The 21,948-nt window shown below is 53.3% G+C and overlaps 1 protein-coding gene across 4 annotated transcripts in view; it reads right to left on the reverse strand.

The window, feature by feature from the left end:
* Positions 1 to 21,948, reverse strand: part of SLC25A37 (solute carrier family 25 member 37) — a 42,599-nt gene that overhangs the window by 10,794 nt on the left and 9,857 nt on the right. For 2 of the 4 annotated variants that reach the window (XM_079141287.1, XM_079141286.1), the window contains exons 2-3: positions 2,010 to 2,238; positions 52 to 108 (exon numbers count right to left, since the gene is read on the reverse strand). In XM_079141287.1, coding sequence (XP_078997413.1) covers positions 52 to 108; positions 2,010 to 2,232 — 280 coding nt within the window. In that variant the 5' untranslated portion in view covers positions 2,233 to 2,238. Of the gene's footprint in view, positions 1 to 51; positions 109 to 1,298; positions 1,782 to 2,009; positions 2,239 to 21,948 lie in introns of those variants that run through there. The other 2 variants (XM_079141289.1, XM_079141288.1) reach the window with 2 other exon arrangements.

Genomic DNA, 21,948 nt, shown 5'->3' on the forward strand with positions numbered 1-21,948 from the left:
TGCCCTTCTGCACATCCCTTACTGTCCCTCCCTGGAACCATGGAACATTACCTTCTGCCGGATTCATTACCGCATCGTGGAGCAGGGTGGCCATACTCCCAGCTATCCCTGCAAAACAAACTCCAGAAAATTACACTCTGGCACCAAGAGTTCTGAGGAAGTTCCTGGAACCTAAAATCAGATAGACCCTAGCACTCTAAGGAGCAAAATTTACTGAGCTCCACTCAGTGAGCACGATGCTGAAAACCCTAGGCAATCCTAGAAATACTGAATAAAGGATGGAAGGGAGACACAGGCATAGTTAGCCACTTGTGAATCTTGCAGAAGCCTCGTTTTCTTTTGTCGTCAACCCTGGGATAAGGCTAGACCTGCCCGTGTTGGATGGCATTCAGAAGCCACACCTCAGCGCTTTCTCCACTGTCTGACTTTAATCCTCTCTTGTCCCTCGCCTCAGTCTGTAGTCTAGCTCTGTGCCCTTAAGCTAAGGTGATCAAAGGGGGTAATGCGCATTTGACTGAGTGGGGGAAACATCAGAAGAGAAATCATTTAGGAAAATTCCTTAGTGACAATCCAGGTATTTTCAGGTAAATGGGTAAGAGAAGGTTATGAAGACTGGCATCTAACAGATTTCCAGGATCTTGAGGATGACCAACCCCACCTGAGGGTCCCCCCTCAGGTCTGGCTTCAAGAACCAGGAATTTCAAAAGTCTAGAATCATGCCTGGAATTTTGCTTTGGCTTTGCATTTCTTCCCTCTGCAGGGCCACTGCCCAGTAATTAAAATTACCACTGGAAGTTGGGGGGCTGAGGGACAGACAGCAGGCTCCCTCCTCAGAAAAGCACATAACAGCCTCCTTCCCCTGCGCACACACTTATAATTATCCCCAGAAAAGTCAAATGCAACCACAGCATACACCACGATGCTTTGGGGACAGCGCGGGGCAGACCTGGGTCTTGTCAAACCTCCCTTAAGGAGCTAAACCATTACTTAAGGTTGCTGAAGCAAAAAGGAGGCCCGGTGTGCTGGACTCAGGGGAGAACCAGGGCATGCATGGCTCTTGGTGACCTTCTCAACAAATGCAACCAAGGGCCAGTCATTTACAAGCCAGAGAAATGACAGCAAGCCAACCAGGTGCCCTTATTTCCAAGGCTTGCAGAAGGGAGGGATGTGTTTGGGTTCTCCGACTAGAACAAAAAGAAGAAAACAACGTTATTACTGGCCCTGTCTAACTCTCCACTGCTGAAAAACGAACTGTCACAAGCACACTTTACGTTGCTATTCATGGTCCCCTTCTATACCCAAGCAAAAACCAATGGCAGGCGACATCACGCGACAGGAGCAGGGCCCGCCGGGCAGCGCAGTGCCATGCGCCTCAGGTAAGAGCTGACCGCCACCACGCCACCCCGCCCGCCTCTCTCCCTTGGATCAACCATGCAAAACCATCTGGGCCCTCGCTCGCAGAGATGCGACTCGGACACACGGAAGGGGTGGGGGCAAAGTCCCCAAGTCTCCCGAAGCTCAGAGTGGGAAAGGCCCTCCGCAGGGCGCGAGTCCTTTGTCAGCCATAAAACTTCTTGACCTTTTAAAGCTTAGTTAGATCTTGGCGCTGTGGAGACCTGCTGTACCAGTTTTTTAACAGTCTCAAAGGAGCTGTCCACATAACTTTTGGTTTTTTGAATCCAGCATTTCAAAGGTTTTGTTTCTATTCGGGGGTTTTTGTTTTTTCCTACGTCTGATCATTAATTGTTTTTGAGTATTTTTTTTTTTTTTTTTTTTTGTTAAAAAAGCCAAAAACCAAAAAGAGCCCACACAACAATGAAAACCGAAACACCACCGCCACCGGCTGCCACCGGCCGCCCCGTCGGAGCGCGGAGGGGCGGAGACGCGGTCACCCGCGAGTCCTGGGCTGCGCGAGCCGCTGAAGATGAAGGCTGCTGTCCCGGGAGGAGCCCCGGGGGAGGACGTTCAGCAGAGAGCTTTCTAACTCCACACAAAGGCTTTCAAAATACCATTGGCTAGGTGGCTGTTTCCTTGGTGGTTGAAAACGTCATTTAAAGTCCTTTTCATGTTCTCATAGCAGGCAAAATACATGGCGTGGGCCGGCCCCGCGCCCATCATCATCACGTGGAGGCCCCGCAGGGGCCTCCAAAAGCCTTCCGTCCGCATGATTTTCTTGAGGGCTCCGTAGATACTTGTGTACTGGGCTTTGGGATCTGGGTTCAAACTCTGCATTCGGGTCTGTGGAAGAATAAGAAAAAGAAACGTGCAAGTGAATAAGGAGGCTAGGAGGGAAAAGGGGAGCCAGGGTCACAAAGCCGCGGGAGGAAACGGCTTCCAGGGCTCCTGGTACGAGACGCGCTTACTCTCCCCGCCTCTAGGGCCCCTGCACTCTCCCTGCTGCACATCCCTGCTTCATCGTGCCCAGTCGTGGGGGCAGAGGCCACGGGAGGGGCGCAGGATGTGGAGGAGGAGAGCCTACCACGCCCAGGGACTGGCCAGCTGAGCACTTCCGACAATCCCTTCACCTCTCTGGGTCCCCAGACCTTCAGTTAAAAACGCCTTTGTGGCAAGTGGCAATGAAGTAACGCCTGTGAATCCCCTTCAAAAATCTCGGAGTCCCAGATAAACAGAAGTTCAGTGGTCTCCCCATCCCTGAGGGGACTGTTTCCAGGTCCCCGAGATACCCACATCTGAGAACGTTCAAGTCCCTTCTGTAAAAGGCGTAGCATTTGTGTATAACTTAGGCACATCCTCCCGTGTAAATCATCTCTAGATCACCTGCAAGACTGAACACATTGTAAATGCTATGCTGTATTGGTTAGGGAATAATGACAAGAAGTCTGTACACGCAGCACAGACAGGTTCTGTGTTTTTTTGCTGGGTATCTCCGCAGAGCTACTGGCCGCCCTGCTGGCACAGAGAGTTCCTGGCCGTGTGGCTCCTATCCTGGAGCTCCCGGCTCCAGCTTTGAAGTCTTCTGCACCCTCACATCTCTGAGGTCTCTGCACCTTTCCATTCAGGCCCTGCCCAGAAATCTAGAACCCCCTGGGTCTCACCCACCTCCTCACCCCTCAACACTTCCCATTTCTTTTTACAAAGTAGCACTTAAATATAAAAGGTCTTGTTCTTGATTTCCCCCTGTGCACAGTCCTGTCCATTGGAGGCTAAGACTTGGCTTTGGTTGTCCGGCCTCTGCTGCTCAGGGGTAAAAGGCACCCTGCGCAGGAAGGAAGGTTAACTTCCTGTTTCAACCTGGCTAGGCCAGGGTACCCAGATCAAACATCCGTCTAGATGATGCGGTGAAGGTATTTTTTTAGATAAGATTCGCATTTAAGGGTTGAATTGGTTTAATTAAAAGCAGATATTCGAACAGCTCCTTTCTCTACTGGATGCAACTACCTTTATAAATTACTGAGCTCTTAAAAAAAAAAAAAAGTTAACATTTAAATCAGCTGACTTTGAGTAAAGTGGAATACCCTCCATACTGTGGGTAGGCCTGATCTAATCAGTTGGAGGCCCTCGAGAAGGAAGAACTTCTGCTTCTGGACTATCTTTGGACACGGGCTGCAGCGTCAGCTCTTCCCTGGGAATCTGCCCACCCACAAGATTTTGGACTTGCCAGCTCCCACAGTGGGGTAAGCCAATTCCTCAAAATAAATAGGGGATACACACACACCCTACTGGCTCTGCTTGTCTGGAGAACCCTGACTGGCACAGAGGTAAGAGATGCTTGCCAAGCGGGGACCCACGAAGGCCCCGCCTGCCACACCGCAGCTTCCCTCCTTCCCTCCCCCACACCCTCATCCTCCAGCCTACAGGAGGGACTCTCCAAATTTTGGTAGGGGTATCCTTTTATCTCCAAACAGATCCAACAGAACATCTAATATATAAAAAGGAAGAAGGGCTTCTCTAAACACAGGGCAAAGAACCCCAGGCCCCCAAAACAGAGATTCTCAGACTGAGACACACAGGGCTGGAGAAACAAAGTGAAAAACCAATGACCGAAATTCATGGTCATTTCCAGATTTCAGGTTTTGCCAGCTATTAAAAGCACAAAGAAAATGGGCACACTCTTGCCAACTTGTTTTTTTGCCAAGAAAGGACATAAAAATAATAACATAAGCAACCATCGCCACCGCCTTCTGTTACAATCATCGATTCCTTAAAGAAAGGGCATGTTTTAATGCTTTAAAAAAACTAAGATTGCCTCTGATTACAAATCGGGTCTTTAAGTCAGGTTGGGCCTTATTAGAAACTCACTACTGTGCCATCTACCGCAGTAGGGGGAAACCTCCCCCAGCCCAGCCCTGAAGGACGGAGGCCTTAGGTTTCAGGAACTCATGGGAACTAGGTTCTCTTATCCCAGGGGCTTAAGCAAGTGCTGGCCTAACCCACAAGCCACCTGATACTCACCCTCCCCATTCATTCATTCAACATAGTCCTGAGCCCCTGCTCTGAGCCACACCTATGCTGGGTGACACTGAAGACAGAGATGACTCAGACTTAGGCTGCACCACAGTGAATCCCCAGAGACAGCAAGAACACGAAAATCGCAACCCAAGGGGATCAGGACAGGGTCCTGAGGGTGCCCCTCGGAGGGAGTGTCTCAGCACCCCTAAACCTTTACGTTTCTTAAAGTGATTTCCATTGCAACCCTGGCAAGAGGATATAAAACAAGTAAGCAAGACCAGGGGACATAAAAGCAATGGAGTGAGCCAACCCAGAGCCACTGGGCCTGACACCAGCTTACTGCTGGGTGGGCTGCTGGTGGCCCCATGCAGAGGAGGGAATGCAGAGCACTCTCTGGGGGGAAGGGGGAGGCTTGGGTCCCTGGAAGTGCCAGGTGCTCCAGCACAAACTTCTAAAAGATGCTTGAAATAGCTCAAGACTTAGGGCAAGTAAGGCCTTGTATTCACTGGGCTTTGTCTTACAACCATGCCTGATAAGAAGCAAGACAACGTGGTGGTCAAGAGCTTGGACTTCTGCATCAGACAGCCAGGGTGAATTCAGATCCGATGGCTCATGGTGTGACCCTAGGCATGTGGGTTAATCGTTCTTGGCTTGAGTCTCTTCACTGAGGGAATGACTGAGAGCATTAAATGAGATGCGTGTCCATTTCTGTCCTCGTCAGTAACAAAGGACTCACAGAGGGGCTACACGAAGGTGCCTCCTAGAATCTGTGCTTCTGGTATATGATGTTCCAGGGGTCTGAGTGTCTCATGCACAGATCCTCAATGTCTGCTAAAATGGACTAATCCTGGGGCCACCATAAATGTTTGCTGAATGAATGAGTGGACTTAGAATACCATCTGGGGAGAAGGGGTCCCGTGTCGCTTGACACAACAGACTGCACATGCCTGCTTTGTCACTCTTCATCTAGATCTTTCCTTATTGATGCCAAGTCCACATTTCATTGCATTTCTCAAGCCAGGGCACGACCTGCCGACCCAAACAAAGCGGAGGCAGCAAGCAGCCTGTCCGCTGGGGCCTATCCTGGGACTGTGGACAAGCAGTGCTTCTGGCCAGGCCAGTCCAGGGGAGAGGTCCCCATTTGGGGAAAGGCTGCTGCACTGCACCTTCTCAGGTAGTAAAGTCCTGGCTTCACCTGGAATTCACCTGTTCCTACAAGGACAGGGTGTTTGAGGGACGGTAGTGGGCACAGAGGTGGGCAGGGCCAGAGGCAGTGAGTGGGCCCAGCGTGGGCTTTGGAGTTGACCTGGGGTAAAGCAGTTCAAACCCTGGGGTGCAGACGTCCTCGTCTGTTGTGATTCCCCCAAGCGCTAGGAGACGTGGGCACAGGCTGGCAGTGGACAATCACCACCCCCCTTTGCAGGTGTGATGGGCCGGGAGGGTCTCCTTCCCAAACCTGCTCTCCGACACTGGCATCACACCAAGACTTCAAGGGAGATTCGAGGCTGGTTGTGTACCCCAGTTGCCTTTTTCAGTCAGACACAAATACACTGAACCCAGATGCACCAACCTCGTACCAAAAAGGAAAGGCCCAGGTGTCGGCACCAGGACGCAGGGAAGGACAGTGGGAAACACCACCAGTGGTTGATAAGAGGGAGCCAAAGAGTAGCACAGAAAGCAGCAGGGGGCTGAGCAAGCCCCACGGAGCCTGGCCACGGAGGAGGGGAAGGCAGGCGTAGGACATGAGGCAGAGCGGCCAGCGCAGGAGAGAAGACAATCAATTCAAGATGGTGGGGCTTTTGTTTTGTTTTGTTTTTTGTTTGTTTTGCTGATTCTATATCTATAAAATGTGAAAATGAGGGCTGGATTTTACATCTACCTTGGGACCAGAGGAAAAGCAGCAAGGGAGGGAGCAGAAGCAGCCCAAGTGTCTATCAGGGGGTGAAGGGTTAGACAACAGGTGGTCTGTCCAGTCCGAGGAACATTACTCAGCCTTCAAAAGGAAGGAAATTCCAACACATGCTGCAACATGTGTGGACCTGACATAGTGCTCAGTGAAATACACCAGTCATGAAAAGACCAACGTGCCTGAGTTCACTGAGGGGACACAGCGCGAGTCAGATTCAGAGACAAAGCACAACGGGCAGTCGGAGGCTGGGGTGGAGGGGATCCAAAAGTTAGTTTAATGGGTGCAGGGATTGGGTGAGGAGTGAGGATAGAGAGGAGGAGAAAGGAAATTAACGAACAGAGAGGAAGCGGAGCTTAACAACAGCAATCTCCCCCTCCACGCACACACACACAACACACACCCCAGAGACAGACTCGCACAGACCGCTTTTCCCATCTGGGCTGCAAGCCCGGCAGCAGGACTCTTCCCATTTGTGCTGATTCTCACCGTCTGGAGCCCGCTGAAGGCCAGCAGGGCCCTTCAGGAAAGAAACCTGTTCAGCGAGGTTGAACAAAGCACTTCCTACACACGCGAGCCTTCCACCCTTGAATCATCAGTTGCACTTTGCCGAACACACTTGTAAAGACGCAGCTATGGCCGAGGGGCGAGCCAGAGACTCGAGGCAGAAGTGCAGTGAGCAAGCAGGTGCCCGCTGACTCTGGCAGCCTCTGCAGAGGCCGGTCAGCAGGGAGCAGGCTGGAGGCTAGAAGCTGTGCCAGAGCAGCTGGGAGAGGCAAGGAGTAGGTCCCCTCCTCCTCTGCCCTGCGCACCAGCCCCCTTGTCCACAGACCTACCTGTACAACTGCAGCCACTCTAAGGGCTGGGAAGGAGGAGAATGTACTGGCCTGGAAATTGGGGGACCTGGTCTCTGCTTGGCTCTGCCACTCGCTAGGTGACCTGTGGAAGTTCCCAGCAGCCCCAGAACCATGAACCGTGAACAGGAGGACTCTAGGGTAACCTCCCAAACTCCACAGGCTCCAGAAAATGCCAGCAAGGCTAGAAGGGACTGACTGACGGGTCAGCCTCTTACTCAGATTCTCCCCAAGATGACCAGACAGGAAAGGCCTGCCTCCGCGGCCTGTTCTCTCCCTGAGGAGAAGAGGGAGGAGGGAGAGTGGAAAATGTGTTTTCTGTCCCAGGTGAGATCAAGGATCATATAACAGGAGCTCTGAGGGCCCTGAAGAGGGACAGTGATAGCCCAGGCTCTCTCTCCAGATGGGGACCCTGGGACTGCAAGGAAGAAAGCGACTTGTCAAGACCCCACGGATGGGGAACCTGGGTCCAGGCCTGGGCAAGCCGAGTCCAGCAGGGGGTCCTTAGCTTCTCTGAAGATCCTGCCAAGGACAGGGCCCAGCCCAGGCCCCACAGCACCCACTGCTCGGCCACTGACTCCCCTGCCTGACCTGGAGTGGCTGGTGATTCCCAACCATCCCTTCTCAATTTCTCATAAATAAAACATCTCCCAGATTCAAAGCGCATGGCACTTTAAGGGCCACAAGAAGGTGATGCAAAATCTACTCATTTTGGAGCAGGGCAATCTACTCACAGGGGTGCAGGGCAGAGGGGATGCAAGGGCTCCCGGGCATGGTGTAAAGAAGGAAGCCCCGGCACCACGAGCAAGCACAGCTCCTGGCAGGGGCCAGGTCAAGCCATCTGTCCCAGGCCTTCTCCCAAGGACAGGGAGTGAGGCTCAGGCACCCAGGAAGCCCTTTATGTTGCTCCACACGGAGGTTCTCTAGCCAGGCGCTTCTTCCAGCATGGATATGCCTGGAGCTCCCGTGTGCCACCGGGTGTGGGACACCAGTAGCCATCCTCCCACCCCACCTGCTCTTTGTGGAGGGGGGACTGCTTTTGGGAAGCACTAGAAAAGCGCCAAACAATGGCAGCCTCAGCCTCCAAGGTCTGCCTCGGAATCCAAAATCAAAGTTGAATTCTAGCCTACCTGCCAGCTGTTCCTGAGTAGCACTGACTGCGGGGCCAAGCCCTAGCCACACCCCAGCTCTCCCATGCGCCCCATGCACCGCCCCCTGCGCCCAGCCCCAGCGCTGAGTTGCGCTGCACTTGGGAGCTGATCGACAGCCAAGGGGCGAGTCCCCCTGGAAACACAGGCTGCAGATCACAGCGCGAGCCAGCAGGGAGGGACTTCTGGCACCGCGTGTGGTGGAAAGAGCGACTTCAGGAGCAAAGCCACGACCTTCATCCAGAGTGTGGAGAACACTGTCCTCCACCTTGCAGGATCCCCAAAAGGCCCACGCTGCAAACGCAGAGGCCCAAGCCACATCAAGGAGCACTGCACACAGTCAGCCCCTTGGCCTTGCCCCAGCAAAGGCACCCGAGTCCCTGACTCAGAAGCCTCCCACTTGTCATAGGGCTTTCAATAGGCACACCCTGGGCCTTTGAAATCCTGGGTGTAAAACCACCGCAGCGAAGCCCGGGGCATCAGCCAGCACCCTTCCATGCACCCACTAACCAAGAGGAGCGAGGCGGAGAATCCTGGGGGAACGCCACACTCACGGCATTCTGAGTCAGAAGGTCAAAATTACAAATCATGCTTTTTAAAAACATCTTCCAAAAGACAGACAGACAGACACACACATACTAATCCAAAAGGAAAACTGGGTCCTCTTAGAGTATAGAGAGTGGTAAGAGAAAATAACTGTCCCAAAAGCAGTCCCCCTCTGCAAAGAGCGGGTGGGGTGGGAGGATGGCTACCTACTGGTGTTCCACGCCCGGTGGCACATGGGAGCTCTAGGCACATCCATGCTGGAAGAAGCGCCTGGCTAGAGAACCTCCGTGTGGAGCGACATAAAGGGCTAGCTCGCTGGGAAGAGCCAGAAGAGGGACATGAGAGGGAAGGAAGAGCCGCGGCCTGGAGGAAACCGAAGCCCTGCCCAATCAGGCCACACTGGGCCAAGGTCTCTGCCCACCCGCGGAAGCCGTGGCCCTCCCTCCTGCTGCTGGGGGTGGTGGGAGGAAACGGTTCTTTGGGGGGCTCTTCTGCCTTTTCACTTACATCCCACGAGGTCCCACTTCAGAAGGGTCACATTCACCGTGCACAGCCAGGCCTTCCTGGTCACCTGCTATCTCCGAAGTGTGGGGCAGGGACCACAAAGGATCCGTGGCACCTGTCATTCATTCTCTCCATACAAAATTTCTGAAATCTTCAGGGCCTGCTGGGGTGTGTTTCAGGGGCTACTGCTGTTTTGGGGTGCAAAAGGACTAAGTGAAGAGTTTCCATCATGTGTTTGTTAGAAAATACCAATTCCACCATGAGGATGATAACCAGGTTCCTTGGGTCCCCAGGAAAGAAGCCCCACAGCATCAACCCCACCTTCCTGGGCACTGGCCACAGCAAGTGTGCCCAATGTAGGGGTTGAGAGCCTAGACCACGTCCGAGGGAGAGGGTGGCCAGAAAAGGGGCCACGTGAGCTGCCCCTGGGAAGAGCCATAAGAAGAAAGAGTTGTCACTATGGGCCCTTCTGTTCTATTTGACTTTTGGGATCATTTTACTTTGGGGCGGGGGAGGTGAGCAAGGACTGGAGAGGAAGAGAACAATTCTGGCTGGGGGGGTGCGTGCACACTGGGTGACTCTGGGCAACGAGGGCCGGTGGCTGGACATGGCCTGCAGGGGAACACCACGCAAAGGTAAGTCGGCACCAGCCAGGCTCAGGAGGCAGCTGGGGTGTTCGAGGGTCCCCAAATGTCTGCTGGAAGAAAGGCAGGTTGGGGCCAGACTCCAGGAAGCCCTGAATCCCCAGCCGAGGAGTTTGGAATTTGGTGTCGGTCAGGTGTTTTCCATGGCTACTTACAGCTCAAGACAGCAATGGGGCTGGAGCTACGAGAAGACAACAGGACAGGAAGGCCCTCGCGCACCTGGCAGAGGGCAGCCCCTGCAACGGAGGCCCTGCCTCACAGGCCCCTGGACAGGCCAGCCACTCTCTCACAAGGCCATGGTAACCTCCTGGGTCACATGGGCCTCCCTGTGTACAGAGGGCGACAGCTCAGCAGCCTTGCCTGCAGCTGAAAGGGTGCCATTCCCACATTCCTGGCCCTTGGAGCCAGAGCTGGCTCCTCCCTTCTCCAGAAAATCTACAGCAGAAGCAGAGAGGATAAAAGAATCCAGACCTGGCCCAGGCCCAGTGCACCCAGAATACTCTCAGAACATCCTGTTTATGGCCTGCCCCAGAGGATTAAATGATCTCTGCCCTACAGGTGAGGCAGATTCCCAGGATTCCAAGTAACAGGGCTGGGATTCCACTGGTGAAATCGGTGACCTCGCAAAGGGCGGGTGGGCACTGGGCTGGAGGGAGACCTGAGGGAAACCTCACATGCACTCCTACCTACCTGCCCTGCTCAGGAGGCAGCTGGGTCACAGGTCCTGCAGCAGCACTAACAGATTACACACCCTCAGGCAGGCTGCCTCGCTGCTCGGAGCCCTCGGTGTCTCCACTTATAAAACAACAACAGTAATAGTAATATTAGCAGCTAGCGATCCTCATTTTACAAACGGGAAAACTGAGGCACAGAGTTGCTGAGCAACTTGCCTCAAGGGCACAAAGTATAGAAGCAGGCCTTGGAAGCCAGGTGACGTGGCTCCAGAGTCTTGCTCCTAACCACTAGACTCCCTGACCTCTCACAAACTTCCCTTCTGTCCCCACCATGCTCTGCTCCTATAGTCACATGCTGTCATATGTATGCCACCTCCTCTGTGTCTGACCTGAGGGGCAGGGGAGCTGCCCTGTGTCAGTCACCTAAATCCTTACTGGGTAATAATGCTCATGCGCTCCTGGGGTTGGGGGTGGGGCTTCATCTATGCTCAATCCGCAAGCAGTGGGCTCACAGGCAAAGGCACCAGTCACTCCCCAGAGAGCACCGGGCTCCACTCTGTCCCACAACCTCTGCCATCGGCTTGAACCCTGGTCCCAAAGGGTTTTGAGCAATTGTTCAACACAAACCTATTCTGTCTCCTGAAAAAGAGCTTGAGGCACTGTCCTGCGAGGCCGTGGGCAGGCGGGCCATCTGCGGGGAGGAGAGCCTGACACTCCCTATTTCTCTCAGTCCATGTTCTGCTGCTGTAACAGAAGGCCACAGAGCGGATGTAACAGGAGAGCCTGACTGAGCCACTGCTCTGCAGGCTGGGAAGCCCAAGGACACGGTGCCCGCAACCGGCAAGGGCCATGATGGAAGGCAGAAGGGCCGGCGAGCCCGGCAAGACGGAGAGAATGGAGCCAAGCTCCTGCTTTTATCAGGAGCCACTCCTGTGCTAACCAACCCACTCCTCCCATGAGAGGGCACTGATCCACACGGAGAGAGAGTCCTGGTCCCTTGTCAGTTCTCGATACAGTTACATCCCAACGCGTCTAGGATGGGAGATTCAAACCCGAGCGATATTCAAGGCTGAGACGGAAAATGGGCCTGGACCGTCAGGCTGCTTCCAAGAAGGAATTTAACTCTTCGCTAGCAAAGTGGACCATTCAGGGCCCTCCGCTGACTCAGCCGGCCTTGTGGATGTCACTGGCTTGTAAACACCCACTTACAAGTAAGGACAAGATGTCCGAGGCGAACTGGAGAAACGCCTCGCCCTCCCAACTGTTTTATTTTCCTGGCACATAAGTGGACTCACTGAAGCCTCAGCGCCACAGTGAGAGCAGTCCACGCTGAAGCTCTGCAGGAGCAGGCCAACCCCGCCTGCGGCAGGGGCCCAGTGGCCCTGCCAGCATGCTTGGCACCATGGGGCTCTCTGTGGGCTTGCACTTGATTTCAGAGTTCTGCACCCATGAGTGACCCCCTTTGTTTCGCTAAAGAGGAAACAGTAATGTGACTGGCCCAGGATCCCAGAGCTGGTCAGAGGGTCCCTGCCCCTCTGTCAATCATCCAACCCCACTGGGCTAAAAAAATCCCAAACATGGAATCTTAAACAACCTAGCTCAACCACCCACACAAAGGTCTGAGGTGACCGTGCCTTCAGGGAACTTATATCCTGGCTGGGAAAACCAGGCTAACAGAGATAGTGCCACAGAGGTAGGATGAGAAGGACAGAGGGTCAGTGGAGCATCATCTCGGGGCACTGGGCACAGGGCTGGGGGCAGCTGGGCATGAGAGAACAGGCTTGAAGTTCCACCCATTCACTAATCCAGTCATATGACAACTGTGCGATCAGGTTCAGGCCACATGTCATGAGTAAGACCTGAGGACACAGGATGGTCCCAGTCCTCGAGACTTTGTGATGGAAATCCTAGTCTATTTGTTAGCTGCATGAACTTGGGTAAGTTACTGAATCTCTCTGAACTTGAGATCCCTGCCCCATAAAACCCCAACGCCATGTGTTTCTTGAGATGAAATAAGAAAACTCAAGCACGTACGTTGCCTAGTATAGTAGGTGCTCAATAAATGCTTATCTTCACTGCAATTTCCCTTGGAGGGGCTCTAGCGAGTTCGCTGCCTGGGAGAGGGAACCACCACCTCTGTTGGCGCACACGGCCTGGACTCTCAGCAAGAACCACACCAAGAGGAGTGTCGCTGCGGGCACGAGAGTGGGCATTTTTCTTTGCTTGCTGCTAACACACAGAGGACCTCTCTGCAGGTTTGGAATGAATCCTGTTTGACAACAGGACAGGATCAGGGCTCTGGAGGGCAGCGACCAGCCACCGGGCACTGTTCTGGGGATTCCAGGCCACAGTATGAATTTCACGGGAATGAAACCCTAACCTGATCCCCTCTGACCAACAAAGCTCGCAGGGTGCCGTGGCCCACCAAGGCCCAGAGCCAGCAGAACCGGCTCTGGAGCCGCGCTGCATCTGAAGGCCAGCTCTGCCCTGCTTCCTCCTCCTCCTTCTCCAAGTGTGACCTCAGGCAAATGACTTATCTTGGAGCCCGCTGCCTTATCTGTAGTGGGGCTCAGAGTAGCACCTACCTTCCAAGGTCTTGGTGAAGATCAAAGGCCCTTTGCCTGGGGTGGGGCCTGCAGCTGCCCATTGCTTTTATTTCTGCTTGTTTTATTTTGTTGTTGTTGTTGTTGCTTTTTGGGTTTTTTTTTTTTTTTTTTTTTTTTTTTTTTTGGACAAACAGAAAATTCCTAGAAAGAGGCCATTTTTACTCATTCCTTCATGAGACTCATTGCTCATTGCTTGGCAAGAAGATGCCCTCGGAGCCTGCCCTGGGTGGAAGCGAGCCCACCCATAAATGCTGCTCACGGACACCAGCTCACACCGTGTGGCCCGGCAGCCCCTCCACTCTCCCTTGACAAGAGGGAAAGCAAGGTTGGGGAGGCCCCCTGCTGCCGCTGAGGGACTCTGACCCTCCTGCATTCACCCTGCTTCTGTCACCCTTTCTAAATGAATGAGCAGGCCTGCTCCAACCAATCCTGATTATGTAACAAAGGCAACTTGGTTCGCTAATGGGGTGGGGGTGGGGGGACTCACTAGTGTCAGTTTACACAGGCGCAGAGAATCCCCAACAAAAGTGCTGTGGCCTGGTTGCTTGGGGCCAGAGGCCACTCTGGGGACCTTTGACTGGTACTCATCAGGTCAGGCTGACCTGAGGACCAGCGTTCCCTGGCACTGCTGCTGAGTCTGGTGCAGCCAAGCTCACCACCATGGACAAGGCCCTCACCACTGCCCGGGGCTCACTCCCTGCCCTCTAAACCCTGGGGAAACAGCCTCAGGGGCAATAGCCAGGGGAGGCTGAGGTCAGCTGGAGCACCCGGCACAGGGGAGCCCTCGGTGGGTTCAGCCCCCCTCATCCATGCCTCACAGTAGCCCTGGACTGGGCCTCCAAAGCCCAGGGATGGGGTGTTGGGTGAGGTGCAGGCTCCCTGGGACCCTGAATTCTGGAGAGATCCACCACAGTCCACAGTGTTACCCCACACATCTCGCTCTATCAGACAGGGGTGATCCTCCAAAATGGGTGCCTAACTGTGAGGGAGATCCGTTCTGAAGGTCAAAGACTAAATTCCTGCCCAGCACTGCCACTAAATCCCTGAGGGACTCCGTGCAATCATCCCACCTCTCTGGACACCTACTTGTCCAGCACATAGTCCAACAGGATGGGTTTCTTGTGCTTTATTCACCATCTAGTGCAAACTGCAAATATGTGTCGAAAGAATAATAAATGGAGCTGACAGATTGTCTCTAAGAAGGTCCTTCCCTGTCTCGAACATTCTGAATCTATGACACTGGTGGAGCCTTTGAAAAACGAATGTGCATGAGTGTGCATTTTACTTATGGGAGTGCGTCACTATGCATGAGGACTACTCAAAGATTAAAAACACCTGTATGGAGGAACAAAGGCTGGAACCTTGTGCACTGTCAGTGCAAAGGGAAAGGGGTGCAGCTGCCATGGAAAACATGGCGATTCTCAAAAACTTAAAGATGGAATGACCACAGGGTCCGGCAAGTCCACTTGTGGGTCCATACCCAAAAGAGCTGATGGCACAGTCTCAAAGATACATTTGCAACCCCACATACACAGCAGGATTATACACAACAGCCAATGGGGAGAAGTGACCCAAGTGTCCATTGACAGATGAATAAAGGCAATGTGGTCTATCAGTGCAATGGAGTAAGATCCAGTCATATAAAGGATGGAAAGAGACACATACTACAACGTGAACCAACTTTTAGAACCTGATGCAAAGTGAAATAAGAAAATACCATGTGGTTCCTTTCAATTGCATGAGGTACCTAGCTACAAGAGTCAGGTTCAAAAGGTCAGAAAGTAGAATGGGGGTTGCCAGGGCCTGGGGGAGGTGAAAATGGGCACTTGCTTTTTAAGGGACAGAGCTTTCACTGTGCAAGATGAAGAGACTTCTAAGATTGGCTGTGTAACAACAGAAATATTTAACACTACTGAACGCTACACTTTAAAAAGGGAAGAGCAATTTTAAATTTCACCATAATTTTTTTTTAAAAAATCCTAAGTCTAATCAACAGCTTACTCCAGAAATCCCAGCCCAACCAAACAGTCCCACGGGGTCTCCTGTAACACCTGGGAGAGCAGGGGTTTTGTCTGTCTCAGGTCAAGGAAGCCAGGGGTCTCAAATGCACAGTGTAATCTGTGGATATAGCAGCACTCAGCTGCAGAGGAAGCTTCTGGAAGGTCAGCCCAAGGGCTCTCAGGTAGAAGGCAAGATTTAACAGAAGGCAAAATACTGAGGGCACAGCTGATCCTCTTCCTTCCCACACCCCAGCCGCCCAGCACACGCTGGCCGTGCCACCCCGAGATATGTGATCCAGGAACCAGCATGCCAGTGCTCAGGCATGGGGGTGCCAACGAAAACCAGTCAGCTATCTGGGTAAGAGACAATGGGCAGTGAGGCCACTGCCCTTGGTGTTGGTGGAGCAGCGGGGCCTGCAGTCACACGGGCTGGGCCAGGTGCTGGGCACTCCAAGTTCTGTGCATGTCTCCAAGTCGGGCGTGGCCCTGCCAGCTTCTACAAGACCAGCTTCCACGCCCTTCGCGGATGCCACGCCTCTGAAGCATGCCCGTGATGAGCCCATTATCCACAGAAAAAAGGATTTTCAAAGCAGCCCCGTCGCCAGCTGTCTTGCTCATTCCTCTCCTCATAATTATATCCGGCGATGCGCCTGAGTGTCTGTCTCCCGTGTGAGCTGGAGAGGACCAGGAAGGAAGGGCAGCAGCACTGTTCATGGTTGGCACCTCGGAGCCCAGGACTGCGGCTCCGTTAACTGCGCGAATATTGCAAGACCAGCAAGTTTCACCCACAGGCACCACAAAGCAGGACCTTCAGCCCTCCCCACACTCCGTCTGCCTGCTGTGAATGTGTCCCCCCACCACAGAACGCACTGGGGGACCCCCTGGGGCCTGGCACAGAGGGAAATGGCTGAGGATGTGACCACCATCAAAGCTGGGCCTAGAGTCCAGGGAGCACTAGAGGCCTAACCAAGTGTCCAGATGTTTCCAAAGCCAGATTCCCCACAAACACTACCATCCGGTTATGTGCGTGATGCAGCAGGCACAGGCAGAGCCATGGCGCATGTGGACAGGTGTCCTTTCTCCACATGCCTTCTGCCTTTCACACCAGACAAAGGTAACAGCATCTCAGAAAGACTAGCGGGAGCAGCCAGAAGACTCAGTGTTCAGCCTCCAGACCCACCTGCTAAATTCAACCTAGACAATGTGTACAAATCGCTTCCTACGATTTAGGGAGAGTCATTTTTAAGTGTTCCTGGATCCAGAGGGAACGACAGGGACCTTCCCTCCCACAGTGGGTGAGACCTCAGGTCGACAAAAACTCTCTCCTGGAAACAAGAGCTTAGGGGTGTTGTTTAAAACAAAGTCACCTGATAGAAGGGGTCCCCAGAGTGAGAGGAGGAGACAGGGACCCAGAAGCAGAAGTCTCAGCAGGTAAAACGACAGGCTCATTCTGCCCCCAAAGATCCAGCTACCGCCTCCACGTCAATGTGCTGCTGGAGGCTGGGGAGCCCTGGCCTTGCGGGTGCTCAGAGTCTAGCTGGAAAGAAAAAGGAAACCAAAATCATGAAAATAAAAAACTTCCAGCTCTGAATACCAGGAGGCAAAAGTAAAAGGTGTAGCGGACCTACTTCAGACTTGGGAGAGGTGCTGGGAGGGACATCAAAGTGGACACCGAGGCTGGGCAGGCCATGAAGCCCAGGAAAAAGAAGAGGGCCTGGGACACAGCACAAGGACACAGAGCCTTTCAGTCCCTGTGGGGGGGCTCATTTCACCCCAGACACCGTGCTTCCTTGGCCCTGACCTTGGCCTTGGATTCAGAAACAAAGGGAAGAAATGAGGTGAATAAAGCAGAAGATGGTTTCATGCTGTGAAACCTCCAAGGAGAGCACACCCCCAGATGGGGAAATCTGCCAGGAGACTCCCCAGCTTCCCCACCCTGCTCTTCCCCAAAAATGCCCGGGCAACCCATCTGTGCTGCTGGCAGCACTGGGTGACCTTTGGCCATGCCGGCTGACCCCTCAATGACTCAGCTTCCTGGTGGTGAACTTGTGAAAGGTCCTGGCAGGAAGGAGTCAGAGAGCTATAAACAGGGCCTTCCAGAAGCATCTGCCCCTCAGTTCCAGGGCAAGGCTGTGGCCATTCAGCATTTCTGGAATTGCCTGAATGAAAGGTCTGCAGTCTCAAAGTGTTGGTGGTGGTGCTTTCAAGTAGAATAAACTGTCATTTCTAGGCAGGCAGCTTGGAATTCAGGGACAAGCCGGGCCCCAAATGGGACATGGTCAGCTGGCTCCTCTCCTCACTTCTTGGTCTTCCACAGGCAGAATCCACACAGGTGTCTTCCGGGCTTCCTCTTCACTATAGAAGTGCTTCTGTCCATGAGTCCATAACTTCACACCCAAAGTCCAAGCAGCACTCCGGAGGAGTAAAGAGTGGAAATTTTACAATGGAAACGTCCCACGACACCACCGAGTTTAATTCAATCTTGCCATTTCACAGACGTAGACACTGAAGCTCAGATAAATTACTGATCTTCCCAGGGCCCCTGGTTATCTCAATCCAGTTACAATTTCCTCTAAAAAGCAAGGATCTGCGAGTATATACGGAAAGGTCCCCGCAGCCCATCTCCCCTCCTTTCTTTCCCTGCTCACCAAGGCCAAGCGCCAACCAGTGCTGGCCAGCTCAGGGTGGAGAGAAGCTCTGGGTGCTCCCTGGTCCCCTAAACTGGCTGCTCCAAGAGATCAGAAATCTGCTTCCAGTTTGAAGCAGCTTCTGCTGAAAGCCCAGCTTTGCTGTGACTTTCAGTTTTCAGGGACTGAGGGAGAATTATGGAAACTTTCTCATGGCTGAATTATTAGAAAATACAAAGATCCTTGAAGGGAAGCTGAAAACAGGGATTCTTACCCAAGGCCAGGCAAAGTGTCATCGTCACCAGGGCACTTCGCAGCAGCCTGGGAGGGAAGGAGCCAGTGCCAATGGCAAATGGAACCTGCCGCCACCACCTACAGCTGTGGCAATGTGCACCCCACAGTAACAACTGGCACCTTCACTTCTCTACCTCCTTGAGACTTGAGATTTTGGAGGAAGCAAAGAAGTGAGGAGTCATTCCAACTTGCAAATATGTTCTTCACTGTTATCAGATTACACCTACAATAAAATCACTGGTGTTCCGGACGTGCTCAGAGCCAGCTATAAATCTTTAGTAATTTTCAAAGAAGTGCAATGAACGCTCACCCTTCCTGGCCTGCGTGAGTGCAGGTACGTGAAGACTCAGCTGTGGTCCGAGAAGTCAAGGTTCAAGAGAAAAAAAGTTTTTCTGTGGTTGTAATAATACTTTCATTCATGTAAATCTCTAGGAGCAAACCTCTTGTGGAAGCTCAGAGTTTGCTACAGCAGAAACAGGCCAGAAACAGGCCTGGGCTCCATTCGAAAGGGTGTAGACACACAGTCCACATAGAGAAGAACATTTGAGCACAGTCCCATTAAAAGAGAGATTCCCCAGCCTCAGACACACTTGAGACTTTAACCCTTTCACGGACTCCCCTCCCTCTCCAGGCCATTTCTGTCAGCTCCGCCTCTGCCCAATCTTCACTCTTTCCCACCATCCATTGCCAGCCCCTGGAGAAGGCCCGAGCTTGACTCCTTCGAAGCGCCCAGAAAACAGACTGCAGAACAGAGGCATCCTGTCCTGTTCCTGGGACTCCATGAACACAGACATGTCAGGGTCAGCAGGCCATGCCTGTGTCCCTGGACTGACCTCTTGGAGGAACGGAACTTGGTTTCTAGAAGCTGCTAGATGCAGAAGCTTCTGTCTACTACTACAGAGAAGGCTCCGCACTGATAGGCAGGCTAAAGGCAAAGAGAGATGACAGGAAAATTTTTCCAGCTACATTATGATCTTCCCAAAACGAGGAGGAACCCTACACACACTGAGCTCATGGCTCCAGATCAGGGTCTGTCCTTCGAAAGGCACAGCTGTCTCCTACACTGTCTCTTCAAGTGCCTCTTCACCCTATGATGTGTGACCTGGCTGGTAAAGGCCACCCGGGCAAACCCTAAATCACCATGCGTCACATGACCGTGTTTAATTTTTAGCCACTTAGCCGAACACTGCTGAAGCTGACATTTGTCACTTCTGCCACCCCTTAACTATGAACCATTATGTGCAGAAGTGCCTTTGGTGTGACAGCTTGTCCCCCCGCCTTCTTCTGCCTCTGCCCTCCTCTGCCTCCTAGCTCCGAGGGGAAAATTCCCACCCCAAGGAGCCGGCTTCCTTGGGAGCCACAGAGTCCTGAAGAGGGCGAGCATTTCCAGACGAGGAAGAGAGGAACTGCCGCTGTAGGTCCCTCCTGGAAGCCCACGCCACAAGAGGTTTCTCAGGTGGCACCCCCAAAGCAGAGAGTCAGGGCTGCTGACATCCCAAAGGTGGCCTGGGTCTCGGGACCCACTGTGACGCTCTGAGAACCATAAAGCTTTGTTCTAATATCTGGGTCTCCTTCGGGTCTAGACACGGACATTGTACTTCGCAGGGGCCTTTCTGACCCCTCCCCACAAGCTCCAAGGTCCCTCACAATGGCTCATCACCCTTAGAGGAATGATTCGTTGACATATCTGTCTTCCTGCCAGGGGGACCCAGGGGGGAACAGACCTGGGCATGTGGGGCCTCCTGACTCCCCGCACAGGAGGCCATACCCCACCAGCCCCGAGGTCGTGATTAACACGGTCATCTGGTAATGGCCAGGGGACCAAGTTCCATCTTCACAAACGCCTTTCCAGTCCTCCTAGGTGGGGGCACTGCTGAGACTCAGCAAGCCCACAGTGAGCCAACGAACCACAGAGACGGTGACTGAGGAAAGCAGCTCTGGAGCCTGCAGCTGGACACGCCGGTTCACCCTCCACCCGGCTCGTTCAGGGAAAGGACAGCATCTCTCTCTGGAAAAGGCTCTGACTCTGCGGGGCTGGTCATCCAGCCACCCAGCAACTTTAATCCAGGCTCCAACATTCTGGGGATACCCATGATCCTTAGCCTGGGCTGGGGCAGAGAGCAGGGAAGTGGGCGCCTTGCATGGGCTGCACCTGGGGAGCCTCGGCCGGCCAGTCACACTCCCACCCTCTACCATCCACTCCCAGCGCCAGGCCCGGGCAAGGCAAGGTGCCTGCAAAACCTCCAACCTGGTCACTGTGGGGAGACGAGGGCCAGGTGGGGGAGGGGGGTCACAAAGGCACCTGCATCCACACACAGAAGCAGACAAGGGAAACAGACAAGAGAGAGGAAGAAGGAAAGAGCCCAGGTGTCGATAAACACATGCAGACACTTCAGGACAGAGGGTCAGTTGCCTCTGTGCTCCTAGGGGACCCGAGCACCTCCCCACAATGAGGTCCCCAGACTTATCTGCATGGCCCTCAAAGGGACAGCGATTCTCACACAAATGAGAGGGATGATTCTGGAGTCCACGCCCCAGCCTGGGACACACTTCTGCCCTCCCTGCCGGTGGGCTCTTCTCCCAAGTACTCTGTGGGTGAGGACCTGCCTCTCCTGGTCTCTAGCTGAAGAGGTGGTGATGCAGGCAGATGAGATGGGAGACCTGGGTCAGGAGAGGACAAGCCAAGGCCACACGGCTGCAGGGAGCCCTCCAGTCCCGTGGGAAGGGGAGCCTGGCTTTTCCATCCCAATGAGCTAAGCTTACACCTGTACCAGGACCTAGCACCTGCAGTGAGCTTTACACTTTTTAAACCATTTTCCCTGCAAACCTGGCTATATTTTCTTCCAAGATGAAGTAAGTGGACCTGAAAGGCAGGTCGGGGGATAGGGTTACGCCTCCTGATTTCGGATAGAAAAGCTGCAGCCCTAGTGGACCAAGGAACTACACAGCCCTTCCTGGTAGGTCACTTTCGTACTGTGATCTGTCCAGTCCTGAATTCAAATCTCCACATCCAGTGCAACTTCAGCTCCCTGCTGAAAAGAAGGGACCACGGGAGCTGCTATTTGTCCCGCAGAGAGAAGCCAGAGCCAAAAACATTCTGCAGTAACAAACATTCATAATGGTCCAGCCACCCAGCAACTTCAATCCAGGCCCTGACCGTCTGGGAACACCCATGATCCTCAGCCTCCTTACTGGAGGACGTGACTGAAGAACTCCTCACCACACATTAGAGCCCTGCTAAGGCTTTCAGGGTGCCATGACTTCTCTCCCAGAATGCAGCTGGCCCCACGGGCAAGCCCAGCCCCTTGCCACTCATGCCCCAGAACCAGCTTGAGGTCTGCTGTCACTCAGTCTGCACCTGCGCCCTGCACCTGCTTGCTCCCACTGACGCCCTTCCTCCCATCTCCCACTCCGGCTACTCTGCCCTAGCAGCAGGCCTGCGACCCAGGCATGTTATTTTCCTGAAGCTCAGTTTCCTCATCTAAGAAATAAGAAATAGCACAAGCTTTTCCCTACCTTCAAGGGAGAGCAAGTGACAGAGTGAAGGTTAAAACATTCCAAAAATACTGTGCCACACAATCTCAACAGCAAAAGACAATTTTTTTTTGTCTTTCCAGTAATGACATTTTGGGAAATGATGGCAGGAGCTGATGTGAACAGAGCATCTGAATGTTCCCAGGACGGCTCTTATTGCACCACCTCAATGAGTTCCCACAGCAGCACTCTGGGTATGAG

The sequence above is a fragment of the Sciurus vulgaris genome (genome assembly GCF_902686455.1).
Source record: "Sciurus vulgaris genome assembly, chromosome: 5".
Lineage (NCBI taxonomy): Eukaryota > Metazoa > Chordata > Mammalia > Rodentia > Sciuridae > Sciurus > Sciurus vulgaris.